The sequence below is a fragment of the Macrosteles quadrilineatus genome, unplaced genomic scaffold (genome assembly GCF_028750875.1).
Source record: "Macrosteles quadrilineatus isolate MER2022 unplaced genomic scaffold, UCM_ALF_1.0 Scaffold_1__1_contigs__length_201487025, whole genome shotgun sequence".
In the NCBI taxonomy this organism is placed as follows: domain Eukaryota; kingdom Metazoa; phylum Arthropoda; class Insecta; order Hemiptera; family Cicadellidae; genus Macrosteles; species Macrosteles quadrilineatus.
In genome coordinates, this window is record NW_026542594.1 from 172,365,909 (window position 1) to 172,384,126 (window position 18,218).

An 18,218-nucleotide genomic window follows, 5' to 3' on the forward strand; every position below is an offset into this window, starting at 1 on the left:
CAGAGCTTCTGTTACTCTCCAAAAACCTCTATTTTCTTAGACGAAAAAACTTAGAACTGTACCTAGTATATCATTTCTGTGCTGTATTAATTAAAATTATAACTTGAGATATATTTAGACAGTGATTCGACCAGAAACATGTTGTATACATAAACTGTCAAATCTTAGCTTTCCCGATATGACTGGCACGTTGAACTGGTTAATATACCGGATGATGTTTCGGTTACTTCAATCCATCTTCAGGCATCCTAAGTTTATTAATGTTACTCACAATTTTACACTTGCAATTCACTTGACTGTAACCTTCCCTAATTGTAAGAGTATGCAATGCATTCAAAATGGAATATTGTTCCGTTACACAAACTTGTTTGCCATGTAAAACTAAAGAAATGACTTCTGCTGAGGTATCATTGTTATGATATACTTGGTCAGCAATAAAAGGTATGGTTTAAAATATAATTTTAGACACTAGCAATCTGTGTCTGGATCACATAACTACGTTCTTTTTTTTCAATTTGTGACAGCTCGTCTAGATATATATATATACTGTATATATGGGATGTCTACTTTAGGATACAATAGTCAATGAAATAACCATCGATGCGTTTTCAGGCGTTGTTCGGGTGTGACGAGGATTACGATTGGTCCTACACCACAACAATGCCTCGCAGACGACCAACCAGACATCAGATGTCCTGGCTGATGCAGATAGCCTGGACCGCTATGTTTGCCTTCATGCTAATCATAGCCATTGGTGGCAACGTTATTGTTATCTGGATTGTTTTAGGTAAGTAAAATATTGGACATGTATCTTTTAATTGGGTGTACAGTTGTATTGATGATATTTTATCTGATTGTTTATTAAAAATTTGCAGTAGCTTTGTACAATTAAAATGTAATGTACTCGTAGTTTTTAAATTAAAACACCTAAAAATTGTAGTGTTGAAAACAGAACGAATAGATCACCCGATATTGTGTATAATTGAAAATACATACAAACCATTATTTTTACAGCTTCTAATCCTTACATTTTAGTGTGTATTCCAGAGTTTAAACCTTTTGTCGATGGAAAACACACATTACAGGAAAATAATGGATAACACATTAACCAAATCTAAGCTGAACGTCAAATTACATCATAACATGAAACATCTTTTACCTTTTTAAGTTTCAATATTTATGATATTTTTCTTGATTGTTTTTCAATTATATATATCTAGCTACTATGCTGATTTTTGTTATGGTTGTACCGCGAATAATAAAAAAACCGGTTGTACTTAATCGTGCTATAAGTTAGTAAGATTTTCTGAATGATAACCATTTTTAGAATAATGTTAATTTTAGCTAAATAATTATTGATATTTTGTTGACTATTAAATAAATGAAATTCCTTGTCAACCTTGAAAGAAGCAGTGCTTGTACACAAACGAAATCAGTATATTGGCATTACAAACACAAACACCTACACAATTTCACGTCATCTATTGTGGAAGAGGAGCAGAAGGTGGATTTTAAAATATGAATGATAGTCATTATTGCCAAAACTACAGAGAGGCAGAAGGGAAAATCACCAAAACCTAACACAAGATATACGACATAAGGTTTCTTACGTAATAAGCAAATGTATATGTGCCTCCTATTAAAATCTTTGTATGAACATAAACTTACATCCCACCAACTATATATTCCCTAAACCATTGATTTAATTTTCCCACATCAACCTCAGCTTATGATAATTAGGAAATGAGTTAAAGAGACGGAAGTTCATGATCAGTGGTAGGCATGTAGAGAGCGGTGTGGGACAAAGGCATGGGTGTTTCTAGTTCATTTCCAAGATTACAATTGTAGTGTGGTGACTGTTTTTGGATCTTTAAAAAATGGCCAGTGATTAAAAACGTCCTTTGGAAGGTCACAATTCTATTTGTTCAGAACATAGATATTCTAGTCCGTCTAAAATGGATATAAAATATTAGCCTTATGACGTTTTTGTAGTTAGAAAGTTCTCTTCATTTAATCACGATTGAAATATAATTTAACTGTTACAAGTACAACGGTAAAATATATTTTTCATCATTAAAAAAGGCTTTTAATTCAATTATTTCTTACAGATTTTCGGGAGGCAGGGCAGGGGTTGAACATAAAATTACAAAATATCATTGTTAAATTAACTTAATTAAATGAAGACAAATTATTTATTTAAATAAATTATCACAGCCATGGAAAAAAATCGTAGTAAACGATTTTTCAAAAGAACCTTTTTATCCTGTAATTTACGAGTCAGTAACCTAAGATATTTATGGTAGAACAAGGTGGAAAATTACCTTTGATGACCAATTAGAAGTATCTTCGTTGCCATGGCAACATTAAGGGGTCCAAGTGATGTCCAATTATTGTGATTTTGAGAAGCCCAATCATGAAACCAGAAATAACAGTTTTCTTTGTAAAAGAAATAACTTTTTTAACTGACCTTTTTATTGACTTCCATGTGTTTGTATTTGTTGTTAAGTATTTTTTTTTTATTATTTTTCGTTCATAAACCTGACATTTGGATTATAACTAAACCAAAAGGGTAAATAAATATATTGTATGTTTCATTAATGTTTGTGAAATATCTTTTTAATTTTTTAGACAAAGTTAAATAAGTTTAATAACATGTGACTAGTTCTTTAACAATAATTTTTTCAATTTATTACCTGTAAAACATGGTTCCAATTTAATTGAAACTGATTGAAACATTTATTTAGTAAAAATACCATTATAATACTGTTCGGAAATAATTATAATAATTGTAATTATAATAAATTTTAAAAAAATCTTGGGAAACCTCTATTAAAGAATATAAGTTGGCTATAGGCCATTGAACATTGAACATCCGTTGTATTATGTGTGAATGGGATTTGAAATCGTCGTCAAGAAAAAAAGAAAAACAACTACATATACTATCATGATTTCTACTGGTAGAGAAAACTATATTGCATTTGCCACAATTATAACTTTGCAAACCTTTGGGATATTACTTATCAGGCTATCATATAAAAGCCGTAAACGATAATGACGTGTTAAAGGATGGCAGAAACAAATATATTTGTTGCAGCTTAACACTCTTGATATTAAAACTAGAACTCCTTTTGTTGACAAATCTTGATTTATTAGCATCTGAAAACTGTCTCCTGTCAAAATAACAAGCACACAAATTAATTAGGATGTGAAAATAAAATATTTTATACTTAATTTTAAGCAACTAATTTTCCGGATGCATCAATGTGGGTGTGGGATAGGATTAATAAACAGAAATAACCTTAGTTTTTTTAGCGAATTTCCCATATAGGGAATAAGTTTTTTAATTACGAGGTACCCTTTGCAAAAAAAATATTACAGCGCTAATTTGACATTGTTCAAACAACTACTCCATTTAACACTGCTCAAATGTTTTGAGAGCATAATTAGCTCACTTTCTTTGTTGCAGCTCATCGTCGAATGCGCACAGTCACTAACTACTTCCTTTTAAATCTATCCATTGCAGACTTAATGATGTCTGTATTCAACTGTATCTTCAATTTTGTGTATATGTTGAACAAGTAAGTATACTTTCTGTTGATCATTTACATGTTGTAGGGAAATTGTTAGATATTGGCTCAATTGGTGGAAAATGTATAGCTACTTTAACCTGTTGTATTTTGGCAAATTGAGTAATCATCTTCGCTATCTTTCCAAATTTGTAAAACAAGTTGCACACTTTGAAAAATGGTTCAATCTCTAAAACAGGCTTTACTTTTAACACAGAATTGATCAAGTAATCTGTTGTATAGATAAATGAAGGGATAACTCAGGTAGGGTATTAAATTGCAAATGTTATCCAAGGTAAACTAATGCAGATTAAGGAAAGCTTAAGCTCACAAAAGACGTTTTGACTCAGGAATTTCGTTTGTAAGGAATTATCAAGGGTTTGTAAGATTATTGTACATTATGATGCAAATCTCCCAAACCTTTGTTTACGATGATTTACAACTGTTGTTGAAATTCGTTCAAAACTTTAAATTGTGTGTATATATCGTATAAATCTTGCCTCATATTAATATCGTAATCGTTAACCAACAAATAATATCTACAAAGTATATTAAATATTAAAAATAGCTTTTCCCATGCATATCAACAGTCTATTGTGAGGGTATTATTTCAAAGTTAGAAAAGTTTTTTAACCACACAAATAGGTTTAAAGTTTGTATTCTCAATGTTCACACTATTTATACATTCTATACCATAAGTTACTGTGACAAACATATACGACGTAGCATTACAGACTAATACATTTTTTTGTTTCAATGAGCTCTGAGGTAGTGGAAAATATAAAGAAATACGTAAAAAGTGTATATAAACATTAGCTATTCAAATCCAAAAATATATTCAAACTTTTGGTTAAGGATTGTCGTTATATTCATAAATCTGTAGTGCATGAAATATGAAATATGGTATGGAAATATGAGTATGTAGACAAGTTTAATAAAGATTTTTTGTATCCCAACTTCATATTCAGTGAAATAGAAAATCAAGATTCGACAAGATTTTTTTTAAAAAAGGTCTGTTAACTTAGGATTTGTAATAAAATAAAACTATATTGTAACAAAGTATTACTGTTATGGCAAGATGATATTATGGATGCACATATAAAAAACCACTAAAACCGACCCTTAATAATTTGTATACATCAATATAATCACTGAGTAATTTTAGTCAGTTTCAAACCTTGGAAATCCCAGAAAACAGAAGGAACGTGCATTTCTCTTGGATACACCGAAACCTTCGGAATCCAATTAGAATACAGTTGCAATCCTTTGCACCTCTATCGTATTAAAACTCATCTAAATGTGTCCATTGAGTCAGTTAAAGGATTCTTACAGTCACCCAATATATATATAACAATTTGTCATTTTTTGGCAGCGATTGGCAGTTCGGGAGGCCTTATTGTACCTTCAGTAACTACATTGCCAACGTGACGGTAGCGGCTAGTGTGTTCACACTCACAGGCATCTCGTTGGACAGGTGAGAATATTTAACCATGTAACTTAACTAAAACTAGTTTCACTTCAACAGGTGGCCAAGTACCTCATTTAATTGGTTTCTTTTGGAAACAAGAATATGCCACATAAAGAGTTAACTCGCACAATTTCTCTTTGTACTGATTAGAGTATGTGTTATGTAGCTTTAAGTCTCGTGGTTCTCAGTAGAGATGAGAATCTGTTTCATGTAACCAAAAGATCTATAAATCTTACATTAAGACTTTTGTTATAGACTTTATAAGTAAAGATGTTTAACTTGTAACCCAAATTCTAGTGGGTTTTATTCTTACGAGTTATAAATCAAATACACGTATCATAAAGCAAATGCTCATGGTAATGGTGAAATTCTGATAAAGTAACAGTATATCGAGCCTTCCAGTATTTTCATAAACAATATAATAGTTTAGGTAAACGTAGCTTCAATTCTTATTGTTATCGACAGATTGAGGGACACATAAAAGCGTTTCACCGTACAAGTTAACCTTTAACATTCAGCGTATTAACTGTGAGGAAATCTCTTAGAGAAACTATAAATAGTGTTAACAGGAAAACCATCACATTAGCAGTTTTAACAACAGTACCAACATGAGCTAAGTGAAGCATATTGTTGAATTTTACACTGATCTGTGCATACGGATAAAATTTCTTTTAACATATACTCTAGACTCTTAATGGTACCTAGTCCCACATAAATAAAATATAATCATGTAGCTGTAAATATAAGAAAACATTCTAATGATAGATGTTCTACTGTAACTAAAGCAACATCTTGCGAGAAAGAGGTAAACAAATCCTAAAGGTTAACTCCCTTGGATTCCTTTCAACAAATACAGGTATAGATAATGAAGACATATAACCTTTGCTATGGTTGTTTAGCTTATATCCTAGTGACTATTCGTAATAGGGAAGTAGCTATTAAAATTGTTTCCCATACCAAGGAATCTATTTCCTTGGAATTTAGGTTTTTGCCTAGGTTCCAGAAGCAATAACCTTCATTTTAAGTAGTCTGTTGATGGTTTATAAAGCTAAGTATTGTTAATGCTTTCAGAATTATAACAAAATGAAAACTCCAAAATAATGTAAAGATTTGTTTTAAAGACAAAATAAAACAAAAAGCTAACATGTCTAAAATATTCACTGACATATCTCATGACACTGACACACTTTTTTATTTTACTTTTGACACAAACTTAATTAGTAATCACCGGATGAAGGATGGAATGACATGGCTTTAGCGCTTCATTCTGGTATCCGGTACAGCTTTCCTGGTGATTAAGTAATCCTGCAAATCAAAGGAAGCCCAGCAACTGGGTTAATTCTTGTCTCTGGCGTAACAGATCGTTCGTTATTTTCCTTTACTCACGTCAAAATATTTTAAAATAACTACACAACACATACTTTGACCATGATAATAATATAATATATATTTTTTAATATTTTCTAAATTCAGTAACCTAAATAAAGGACTTACAATACGTTGTTTTAAATCATTTGTTAGGAAATAAATACATGAATTAAGTGTTATTCTGACCATAAATTGTTAAGAACCCATTGCTAAACATTTGACATGTCCTATAAAAAGTTACGGTACTTTCCTGATAAAGGGAACATTCATTATTATCGATGATTTTGTTTCGATATATCGATATTTTTTTTTCGATCCGATCCATTACAAATTGACAACAATAACTAACTGATCTCGTTTAGGCTAAAATAGTCTAATATATGGATTAAAAAATGAAACTCTTCTAAGCTAACCTAACATAACCAACCAAACTTGCTGTACCATTTAAAAATTCCGTTTGGGTTTCATAATAGAAAAGACAAGTTAAACACGGAATTTTTAAATGTTACAGCAAGTTTGGTTAGTTATGTTAGGTTATTTTTTTAGAACAGTTTCATATACTGAACAATATTTATCGTAGTTGTCAGCTGATATGTTTCAATTTGTTAATATCGATATATCGAAAAAAATCATCGATAATAATGAATGTTCCCTTTAACAGGAAAGTACCAAAGTTACTAATTTGGTGGTAAAAGTGCAAGATCTAAATCAAATCTAAATGTAAATATTTAGTTTTTTTTTCTCGAGAATACCAGTTTATTGTATTCAAAGTCCTGAAAAAATGATTTGCTAGACTATTGTTGTTTCAAGCCCATAATATAATTTAGTAGTTTAACTACTCAAATAGGGAAGGGGTTTTAGCCTGAGAGCACGACCTATTTATAAACGTCCTTCATTAAAATTAAGACAAATAGTGTAGTAGGCTTTTAGAATCTTAACATTTAGCTTTTAACATTGTCATGGTACAGTACTCAACATGCCTGGGTAGTATTGTACGTAGTTGTGATTTTAACATCCATATTTATAAATACATACCGATACATTCATGTTTAGGGTTCAATAAAGAAATTTCCTTTGCCATGAACGCAAAATAGCATTTATTTATAAAAGAGAAAAAGTTTACTTTTTCTCTAAATCCATGACTCAATACTGTAAAATATAAATCTCTGATATGAGTTATATCAAATTGTGAATCCATGTTAAAGAATATTCTTTGAATTTCAATTCAATAACTGAAAATACGTAAAGTCTGCATTATTAAATGGATGGAGGGGTTTTGTTTTACACATTATAATATTTTTTCCTTTTTACAAATCTTTGTCAGAATAAAAAAGACACGTTTTCCATTTTTGTGTTGCCATCTTTTTACATGGTTATTAATGTAACGTTACCTGTAATTGACAAGTTTTCTGTTATATTACATATTATATTCACCAAAGGGGTTGAGGTTATGTATTAAAGAGCTATGTAATATTTATATTATATGAACCATTTTTTCTGGCAAACAACATACCTCTTAAACCTAGGATGCCAATGACTTCAAAGTTGGTGTAAAACTTCACAAAAATCGGACCACCATTACTTGAGTTATCGTGTTCACGTACACAAACATACAACATACATATACAAATTCAAACGAAAGGTGACTTCCTCTAAATAAATAAAGATGTACAAAAAATGGTCCCAGTGTATTTATTGCCGTGCTACCTACGGTAATAGCTTCTTTCCTATAAAGAAATTGCAATAATAATTATAATTTTGATTTTATATGCTGTGTCCTTCTATCCTTTTACATACGTTACTTGTGTTACGTAACTTATAATACACAATTTACACATTTACTTTTTACATTTGCAATTGAGGTTAAGGATATTATTTGAGGAGGAAGATGTAATGTAATTATCTTCAAACAGGTTTCTGGCAATCAATAGACCTCTGAAACCTAGGATGTCAAAGACCAGTGCTCAAATTACCATAGCAGCTATTTGGCTGACCAGTTTAATACTGGGATCTCCTTGCCTTATGTATTCTACCACAGTCACTCACAGGTAAGATATTATATTTATTATATATTATTATATATTATATTATTTATATTATATTTATGTTATTAACTATAATTGAGTTGATTTTTAAGATGTATGGATTCAGATGTATTCTTCTTCAATGTACTTAACGTTCAATCGGATCAAGTTGACTGGATTCACCATTTAAAATGTTGCCGTTAGATGTATTAGGTTGGATACAATTTAGTAATTCTGAAAATATAAGCAAAACACATATGAATTTGTTTAAACACTTTATAGTTAACATTAGAATTCAATGATAACTCATTGAAATTACATTTATGTAAAATATGAAATATTAACACACTTCTTGTCGTTTAAGGTCTAAGAAGCATCTTTTCCAATAAAGTATAGTAAACTAAAACATGATTACAATGTGACCATTGTATGGTATATACTTTTCAGTACCCACTATTGATTATTGACCAATGATAAGATCACCTCTAAATCAATTCACTCTTGAACTAACAGACAAAGGGTAGAACCTTTTGTTGTTAAACTGTATAATATTCATATCGTATAAGACATCTTCAACTGAAATATATGTTAACTATAGGGACAGCTATGGTCTTGATACAAATAACTAAGACACTTCCTCTTTAGATTGTGATATTTGTGGGTAAATATTTTTCGAAATAACTATAATGATGGGATTTTCAAAACAGTGATATAAAGAGAAAACATAATGTTGGTAGAGTTTCGAAGTATCTAGGTTACATATCTGTAACGATCATGTGACCTGATTCCGGATATTCTAAAACAAAGAATCGAGATACAGATAGGTAAGAGAGCCAATATTCTTGCTCCACTGACAGTTAAATAAGAGAATATAGTTTTTAAAAGCCAATACAGTTCACTATTCTTCTGCTCAGATTAATTTTCTGGTTGCCAAAGTTTTCCAATTAAGTTTCAAACTTCTGTACATGTCAATAATTCATATTTCATCGCATAGTTTTTATTTATTTTCATTGTTATTTAACCTATAAAATCTATTATTGAATGGGTTTTAATTGGAACTTTACAAGACTAAATTTGTAGGTTAATAATCCATTAATTTCCAATTACTAATACATTTGATTTTTTATCAAGGTCAAGTTAATTGCAGATGATTTACCCAGATTTTAGGATTCGGTGTGTCCATTCTAATTATCTAATTTAAAATGTATTACAAGATTCCTAAGTACTGAGTAGGATGAATAGCCCCTATCCAACTAGCACAGGTCCCAAGATACCGTCTATACTACCGTACAGGTATAGATAGTTTCAATTAGTGGTTGGCAGCATGTGATTGTGCTTAGAAATTCTTTCAACACAGTAACAAAAAAACTCTCCACCATCACCACCGTCGTTCAACACCCTCGCTTTTGTTGGTTTGTATGGATACTTAAGCAATCAATATTCATTGCATTAATAAAGTATATTAAGTAATTAAGTAGAGTCTAGCGATGCGACTATGATTGTTTTTTGGGGGATTTCCTCATCCTTCCTACGAGTCATTCCAATTGAAATGATCTTTACTTAAAGCATTTTCTCATATCGATCAGGTATCCTTGGGAAGGCCAAGTTTCCCAGAACTAATCTTCTTCACTTTACTTAATAGTGCTTCTCCCTTTCAAACGTCAGATTAAAAATATCCTATGTCTTTTCGGACTTTCAGTAAAGGGGTCTTTCGTCACACAAACTAAGACGCTTCAGCTATTCTGACACTTCATAATTGGTGGTCAACATGTATTGTTTCTGGTTTTCCACTATCCACTCCATGTTTGAAGTTTTATATTGGAAAGGAGGTAGCTATATTCCTTTTTTACCTGTTAATTTCGTTTTCCTCATTTCCTTCAAAACATATTAACCCCTCTAGGCGTTAAGTATGTGTAGTTCTTAGTTATACGGTGTTTTAATAACACATGTATCGTTTGGAATTTTATACGCAACTAAGAGGTTTAAAAGCTACATCTTCAATAAATACACGAGCCAAAAAATAATTTCAAGGTGTGTAGTTATACACAATAATCAATACGTAATACATGTCGCTGTTGAAATTTTAACACCTTCTATTTTTCCAGACCCTCAGGCCAAACTGCTTGTATTTTAATATGGCCGGACGGGCAGCCCTTGGTTTCAACAATGGATTACATGTAAGATTATTAAAATGTAGGCTATTGCCATTTTATATGTAATGACTTGTTAAAAGTTTTAATTTGTTCAGTAGTTATTCTACAAACTTTTAATATTATTTCCCACATAGTATTTTTTAAGTTGATAGTTAATTTGAATAAGATTAAGTGTACTGAAAACAATTGAAACCGTTGGTACGAATTATAATTGGTTGTCATGCATTAATTTAATATTTGCATGACTTTTATTCAATAGTTTTGATAAAACTTTAGTTTTTACTGTTCTTTTCCTTATTTACTATCGATTTAAATGAGATAAGAAGGGATGTAATAAAGCTATAGTTTTAAAAATTTCATTGATTGAACTTCGTATATTTCTATTACACTAATAACCTTAAAATACATTTTTATTTATCTTTTATGTTTACATCCCTCTACAAAAATTGAAAAGGCATTCTGTTGAATTACACATTAGCAAATATTTCAGGATTATGAATATTAATGATTTAGAAATTAATCGCTTTCTTTTATACAACATTTAATATTTCCAGGATCGGTAAAAATAATCGTTTATCACAGCCCGAACCGTCATTCTGTAGTTTTCCTCTTTTTATTCTAAAGGAAAAAAAAACTGCATTTGTATTAACTTAAAATTGAACATTGCTCTTATAAGTTACATATTCTTATAATTTTATATAATATAATAACACTGTCTTACAGGCTTAGTGCATAATTGTGTCTACTTACTAAAATACGTATATTAGCTAGTATTGATACAAAAATAATTTCATGAAAAAATAAATATTTTGTAAACAAAATTTGACTACGTCATCTACATTAAAACTAAATACAAAAAAAAGTAAATATATGTAATGGGTTTGTTCAGTAAACTCGCTTGAAATACACCATACACTATTTAATTTTCAACAATAATGTCTGTGCAGGGAAATCCTTGAAAGGAATTTCCTCTAAAGCACACGACTGGGAAATAGGGGCCTATTATCCTTAGACAAAACGTTCCACTACTACTGTTCGAATATTCTTGCAATATTGAAGATTATTGTGTTTACATTTTGCACTCAATACAGTGCTTAGAACAGATTATATGTTCATTACGTACTAGTTATGTACCTAAGTAAAAAGATATTATTTTGTTCTTGAACTTTTAAGTAAAAAAAAAAAAAAAACAGTTTCAGTTCAAATGCATGGTAATACAGCTTATTTTTCATCTGTTTTTAGATATAACTTGGTGCTTTTTATGGTGACTTATGTGACCCCAATGGCAGCTATGCTGGGATGTTACACAGCTATGGGGAGAGAGCTATGGGGAAGTCGATCCATTGGAGAGCTCACTCAAAGGCAAATAGACTCCATAAAGTCTAAACGGAAGGTAAATTTGTCATACGTGCTTCTTGAATCAGTATCATTCTCTATTACGGAAACTGTAACTGTTGATTTATAAACAGTTAATTTTTTGTATTGAATACCAAACTGTATTCGATCACCAAAAGTTGTTAAGTGCTAATCGATCCGTTTCAAAAAATATCTACAAAATTTTAGTTATGGCTTTAATAAAATTTACCTAAGAACAATCTTAAGAAGGAATTGTATACGACAAATACAGCCTTACAAAAGGGGTAGGAAATAAGATCTCTTGAAAGGTGTTTGTTGTCAAAAGGGCTTTGACATTTAGAGGAACCAATTACTTCAAGACATCGCTCAACTACACCACGTTTAAAAGACAAATACTCCTAGTACCACAAACCTGCAGGTTTATCAAATTTAAATATACACTTCAAATAATTCATTCAACTAGCTCACAAGCAAATAAATGTTGTACTATCTATATATATAAAATCCAATGGATGTTTGTTTGTATGTATGTTTGTTTGTTTGTTTGTCCTTTATGGACTCCGAAACCGCTCGACAAATTGTAATAAAACTTTCAGGCATTATTAAGCATTATTCAAGGATAGTTTTTGTGAATTTTGGTGCAGATCCGTCAAAAGGGTCTTCGCCCCAGTGGCTCGGGAGTTTCCCATGTTAACCTTATGAGCACTCATAATTAAATAGAATTAATTAATCTTAACAGCTGGTTCAACTAAATAATTTGATTCTGTGATGTTCAATTAGCATTAACAAGTAAATAGGCTTACCAACAGGGTGCAGCACTATTATCTTTTTTTAATTTATGACAATTTGCAACCAAAGGGTGAGTAAGCGTAGCGAACGAATTTCAATCTGGAGGCGAGTTAGCGTAGCGAACGAGCTCCAACCAGGACGTGATTGAGCCATGCAAACGAGCTCATCTTTAAAATGAACGAGAATTTGACATAAAACCACATTAGGACAGGACGACGTCTGTCGGGCCAGCTAGTAGTCCAAAAAATAAAACATTGAATCAACGAGTATTCTTATTCAAGGAATTCAATCAATTACGAATACATCGATCATGTTTAGAGTTTAAAAGCCTACAATGTTATATAATTCTTTGAGGTTTTATTGATTATCAAGAACCCAAATATCTTTTCGTAAACAGGACAAAAATGAACTTAAACCTTTTCTGACATTCTACGCCTGAAATAGTTTACAGTATCTATTAAACTACGTTGTTACGTCTTCGGTCAAACCTATTCTTTATTAGGATTAAGGAATTTTGACGTAAAAATTAAATGTATAGGCTTAGGATATTATATTGGGCACAGTTCTCCTCAAAAAACTCTGTAATCCATTACGATATTACACTGTTATAAATAAATTCATGCTATACAAACCTTTACATTTACATTGGTATAGAGGAGGAGGTCGCAGATTTCTAGATTTTTTTCTTAATATATGTATTCTAGCAGAGTACCCATCCCCCATCCTTAGTACAGGTTTAGCGGGGGAGTGAAATGGTCTAGTGGTTAGAGCGCAGGACATCGGTTCCTGAGGTCCCGGGTTCAAATCCCGCCAAATCACCAATGGATTCTATGCAAGTTATAATGCCGCAACCCTTAGGTCTAGCCTGAAGTAATGTGAAAGAAAATCCCGAGCTCGTACCTAGCGGCCTAGGACAAAAAATACAGACCTATACAGATTTTGGTTAACATGTGATCAAAATTTAATTTAGGTAGAATACTATAAGAGTTACTTTCATACGACCGGAAACATAAGTAAAATACAGGGGTCTTGGTCCCCCATGTAATGTCTACGATAAAAACAAACACAACAACAACAACATCAACAACACAACAAACAATCTTTGATTCAGTTCTACTAACTAGCTTTGACTTTTAACTTTCTAGACAGCCGCTTTGATAAAGTTCTAAGTTAATTTCCTGCCTTGGATGACTGGAGAACGGTATGTAAACAATCGGTAGAGTAGTTTATATGTCGAACTTTCATACAACTTTGACAAGTAAAAATCGCTATGGTCATGCTCAAATAAATGGGACTACAATGTATTTATGCAGAAGTCTTTTTAAACACATTTTTGAGTAGAGCGACCGAAGTATGCATTGAGATCGGGCCTTATGCAACACTTTGTAATTGAAACATGCAATAACAGTGTCTTTTATGGCACGTAAATTGTCACGGTAATAAAAAATGAATGCAAAATATAATTATTGATGACCAACTCTTGTTAGAGCAATTACGTTTTTTTTTATATAAAAATTCGGCCAGAGTTGGTCCGTTTATCTATATTTTGTTGGCGTTACTCACCTTCATATGATTAAATGGACCCTTGTTAAACTAAATATTTGTATATTGTCTTTTGACATATTTACAATTCTTTATTGTCTGGTGATATCTAAGACTCGTCATAGACTGTCAGATTCACACACACACACACACACACACGCACACACACGTTACACGTAATCGTCCTGGAGATTGACCCGTCGTTTCGAGGAACTTGAAGAACGTTCTGCTTTTTCGGTGTCCTCCTGATTGCGAACAGTCCTGATTGCGAACAGTCCTGATTGCGAACAGTCCAGACTGCGAACATGTTTGGGTCTACGAGGTGGAGGGGGTCGTCCGTGGGGTGGGGAGGATTCCTGATCGCGAACACATTTTGAGTGGTCGGGGTTTTCAACCCTTTCATAAAAACCCTTGACAGAATGATTTAGCCTAAATCACAACTTAAGACTGGTAATATACATAATGGAGAGGATGAATTTTCTTAAAGACACATTATTTATGAGACGTAGTATAATTTTACGTAAAGCAGCTTGTATATTAACATACAGATTCTTTCAGACTGACAAATCCGTTTTGATCATATTTAAAGTGGCTTTTTATTTAAAATTAATTACAACATGTTTGACTTGAACAAGCAACTACAATAACTAAACAATCTCAGAGTAAAAGAAATAAAACAATCATTTAGTATGAATAATACTAGAGTTTAACATAATTAGCCGAAATAACATGCATTTGCCAATATCACATTCCAAACTCAATCATTACCTAAAAAAACATCTTAAACGAGTCATTTAAATAGCAACTAAAACAAATACAATACCTACGTACATCTTACATCCGAAATAACATGTATATGCATTACACATTACAACATCAATCATTCAAACACATTCCCAACTCAATCATTAGCTAAAAACATAAAAAATAAACGGTATCAGAATTCTGACACATACTTTCTCCCATAAGTTTGTCAACAACCTTTATCATGTGTAAGCGGTGAGAGTAAATATACGGAAATAGGATTTGTAAAAGTTTGTTCAGAATTTAAGGGAATATAACATACTAATTTTTATCAAAATCGTGCGGGCCATTTTTTGAGAAAATCAGATTTTTCCGTTATTTTATGGGGTTTTTATGGGAAAATAACATATTTACAATAACTTTTGAACCGTAATTTTTACAGAAATGGGATTTGTACCATTTTGTTCAGAATATAAAGGACTATAACAAATTTATATCAAAATCGTTTGGGCCATTTTTGGGAAAATTCTATTTTTCCGTTATTTTATGGGGTTTTATGGGAAAATCCCCATTAATAATCAAAATTTCTAAAAAATAAAAAAAGCTATCAAAATTGTAAGGACCATAACATAGGCCTACTATGTTAAATCAAAACCAGATTTTTCCTAAAATCCTATTTTTCGTTGTTTAATGGGGGTTTTAATGGGAAAATAACATCATTTACAATAACTTTTGAACCGTAATTTTTACAGAAATGGGATTTGTACCATTTTGTTATGAATTTAAAGGGCTACAACATACTATTTTTTTTATCAAAATCGTTCGGGCCATTTTTGGGAAAATCTGATTTTCCCGGTTTTTTATGGGTTTTTATGGGAAAATCCCCATTAGAAATCAAAATTTTAAAAAAATGAAAACAACGCCTGGAGATACCATGGATTAGAACCTACATACCAAATTTCGTCGAAATCGGACCACAGGTGTAGTCCCTAGCTCTGTACTCATCCAGATACACACACAGAAATCACTTCAAAAACCACTTTTTGGGTCAATGGGGACCCAAAACGAATATATCCACTCAAAACTCAAACTCGAAAATTTTGACGAAAACAATACTTTCTCCGTATACTATGGTATAGGGGGAGAAACTAACAAGTGATTAAAACTCACGTTCAACAACAGCGACAAAAACAATCTTTATAGATACCAAAATATTTGTTCGCAGTCTGGACGACTCATGTTCAGCTAGTCCATAGCATTTTTGAGGTGTTCGCAGTCTGGACGATTTTACCCTTGTTCGCAATCTGGACTGTTCGCAATTAGGACACAACCGCTTTTTCAGGGTACAAAGAATTTATTTTTGGACCTGAACGCAGGTTGAACAGATATCCTTCGTTGAGGTTGTGTATATGTCTGTGGATGTATGTATTTGTACAGTACATGTCGGGTCCTGGTAAAATGTTCACAAATAATACCTCACCTTAGCATGTCATTTAAATACCAAGCTGGTCCACAAAGATGGTAAGTGTGCTTTAGTATCCTAAATTCAGTGATGCCAGACTCCTTATAGAGTTTGTATTTTTTCAGGTAGTCCGTATGTTCATAGTTATAGTCACGATTTTCGGAGTGTGTTGGCTCCCTTACCACTCGTACTTCCTCTACACCCACTACCATCGTGACGTTCCGTACTCCAAGTACGTCCAACATCTCTATCTCATGTTCTATTGGCTAGCCATGTCCAATGCTATGGTCAACCCGCTCATATACTACTGGATGAATGCCAGGTAAGTAACACATGGTTTGGTTTGAGTTCTAACGTAATTTTGAAATAATCTAAAAAAGGAGTCATTTACTTTTATTCAATAATATGTCTCTAAACACTATTAGTTTTTATGGTGAGTTGGTGGCTTAGTTGGTAGCGTCAAGGATTTCGGGCAAGGCAGCGATGTCGTGGGTTCGGATCTTAGTCACTGCCACAAACATTTTATCAGTACCGGCTCATCCAAGGCCGCACTAGATACTACTAGGTATATCTAGTGCGGCCTTGGCTCACCCCTTGCTTTTCTGGATACTTTCCATGCTCGGGAAAATTGTCAATGTAAACGGGCAAATGCAAGGTCCCTAACCTAACCTCTAAAAATAAGTTATAAACTAGGCGTATGCCAATCAAACACTAGAATAATGAAGCTGAAAGTTTGTAAAACTAACTTAAATCATTGACAAAGATAGTGGGATCAAAGTGGCATAAAATGCAAAAGTTAGATACAAATAAGTGAAGCAGCATAACAATCATTGTCCACATTACACTCCAGAAGGCTTAAATTCATGTTTTTAAATTACTAAAATATTCCAACAGAAACCTCTAACAATGATATAAAAGTTTAGACCACACTGACCAAACATGTCACAGAATTTTAAACTTTGTTGTTCATCGCGAAATGCCCAAAGCGATTTGTCTACGGCTGACTGCAGACGGTTCTATAACTTTTGACCACAACTTTTATTTTACACATTATTAGTGTTTTTCTACCTTGAATATCTCTAAATTAATTTTAAACATAAATAATTGATTTTATAAACACAATTTAAATATTTGTTTTGTCTTTGCCACAGTCAACATATGCTACACAGAAGTGAAATTTATCCGTTTTATACTTATGAGTACATCGTTAGGACCAAACATGTGAGGTGATATTTTCTGCAATGTTTAGGTCATCAAAATGGCATGAAAACTAAACATAAAAATAATTAACAAAGATACATTTGTGTATGTTATGACTGGCATTGCCAATAGGGTTTTGCCACCGATTAATGATATTTTTTGCAGAGGTTGAGACGAAACTACACATTTAAAGCAACCAGCAATAACAGTAGCAAACAGGATCGTTTGACTGCAACACATACAAATGAGCCTTTTATTAGCTTCTTAACTAGATAATTTAAGAGACTAAATCTTATATAAACGAATCTCGAAAAGAAAGGTCCCCAAAACCTTTGAATTCATACTTATATTATTACGCGTAAAAGAATTTGTTATACGTTACACGCTTTTTCAACGTGGAAAACAAGTGCGTATGGTTGACTTTTATTTGAATTAAAAGATCTAATATAACTGTGATGGATAGTAAAAGAAAGATTTTTATGAAAAAATTAGGTATTTCATGTTTTTCTATTTTGAAATATATTTTTTCCATAATCATATTATACA

At 31.9% G+C, this 18,218-nt stretch overlaps 1 protein-coding gene across 1 annotated transcript; it reads left to right on the forward strand.

The window, feature by feature from the left end:
• The first annotated feature begins 690 nt into the window (after positions 1 to 690).
• LOC128983235 (tachykinin-like peptides receptor 86C) lies at positions 691 to 16,798 on the forward strand. The gene is made up of 7 exons (XM_054402463.1): positions 691 to 787; positions 3,467 to 3,578; positions 4,939 to 5,040; positions 8,316 to 8,450; positions 10,532 to 10,603; positions 11,822 to 11,972; positions 16,598 to 16,798. The coding sequence occupies exons 1-7, from the start codon at positions 691 to 693 to the stop codon at positions 16,796 to 16,798; spliced, it is 870 nt and encodes a 289-aa protein (XP_054258438.1).
• The last annotated feature ends 1,420 nt before the right edge of the window (positions 16,799 to 18,218 follow it).

Coding starts and splice junctions, on each gene's coding strand:
- LOC128983235 (XM_054402463.1), top strand. CDS start 691: ATGTCCTGGCTGATGCAGATAGCCTGGACCGCTATGTTTGCCTTCATG. Junction 788..3,466: donor TGTTATCTGGATTGTTTTAG/GTAAGTAAAATA, acceptor TCTTTGTTGCAG/CTCATCGTCGAATGCGCACA. Junction 8,451..10,531: donor TCTACCACAGTCACTCACAG/GTAAGATATTAT, acceptor CTATTTTTCCAG/ACCCTCAGGCCAAACTGCTT.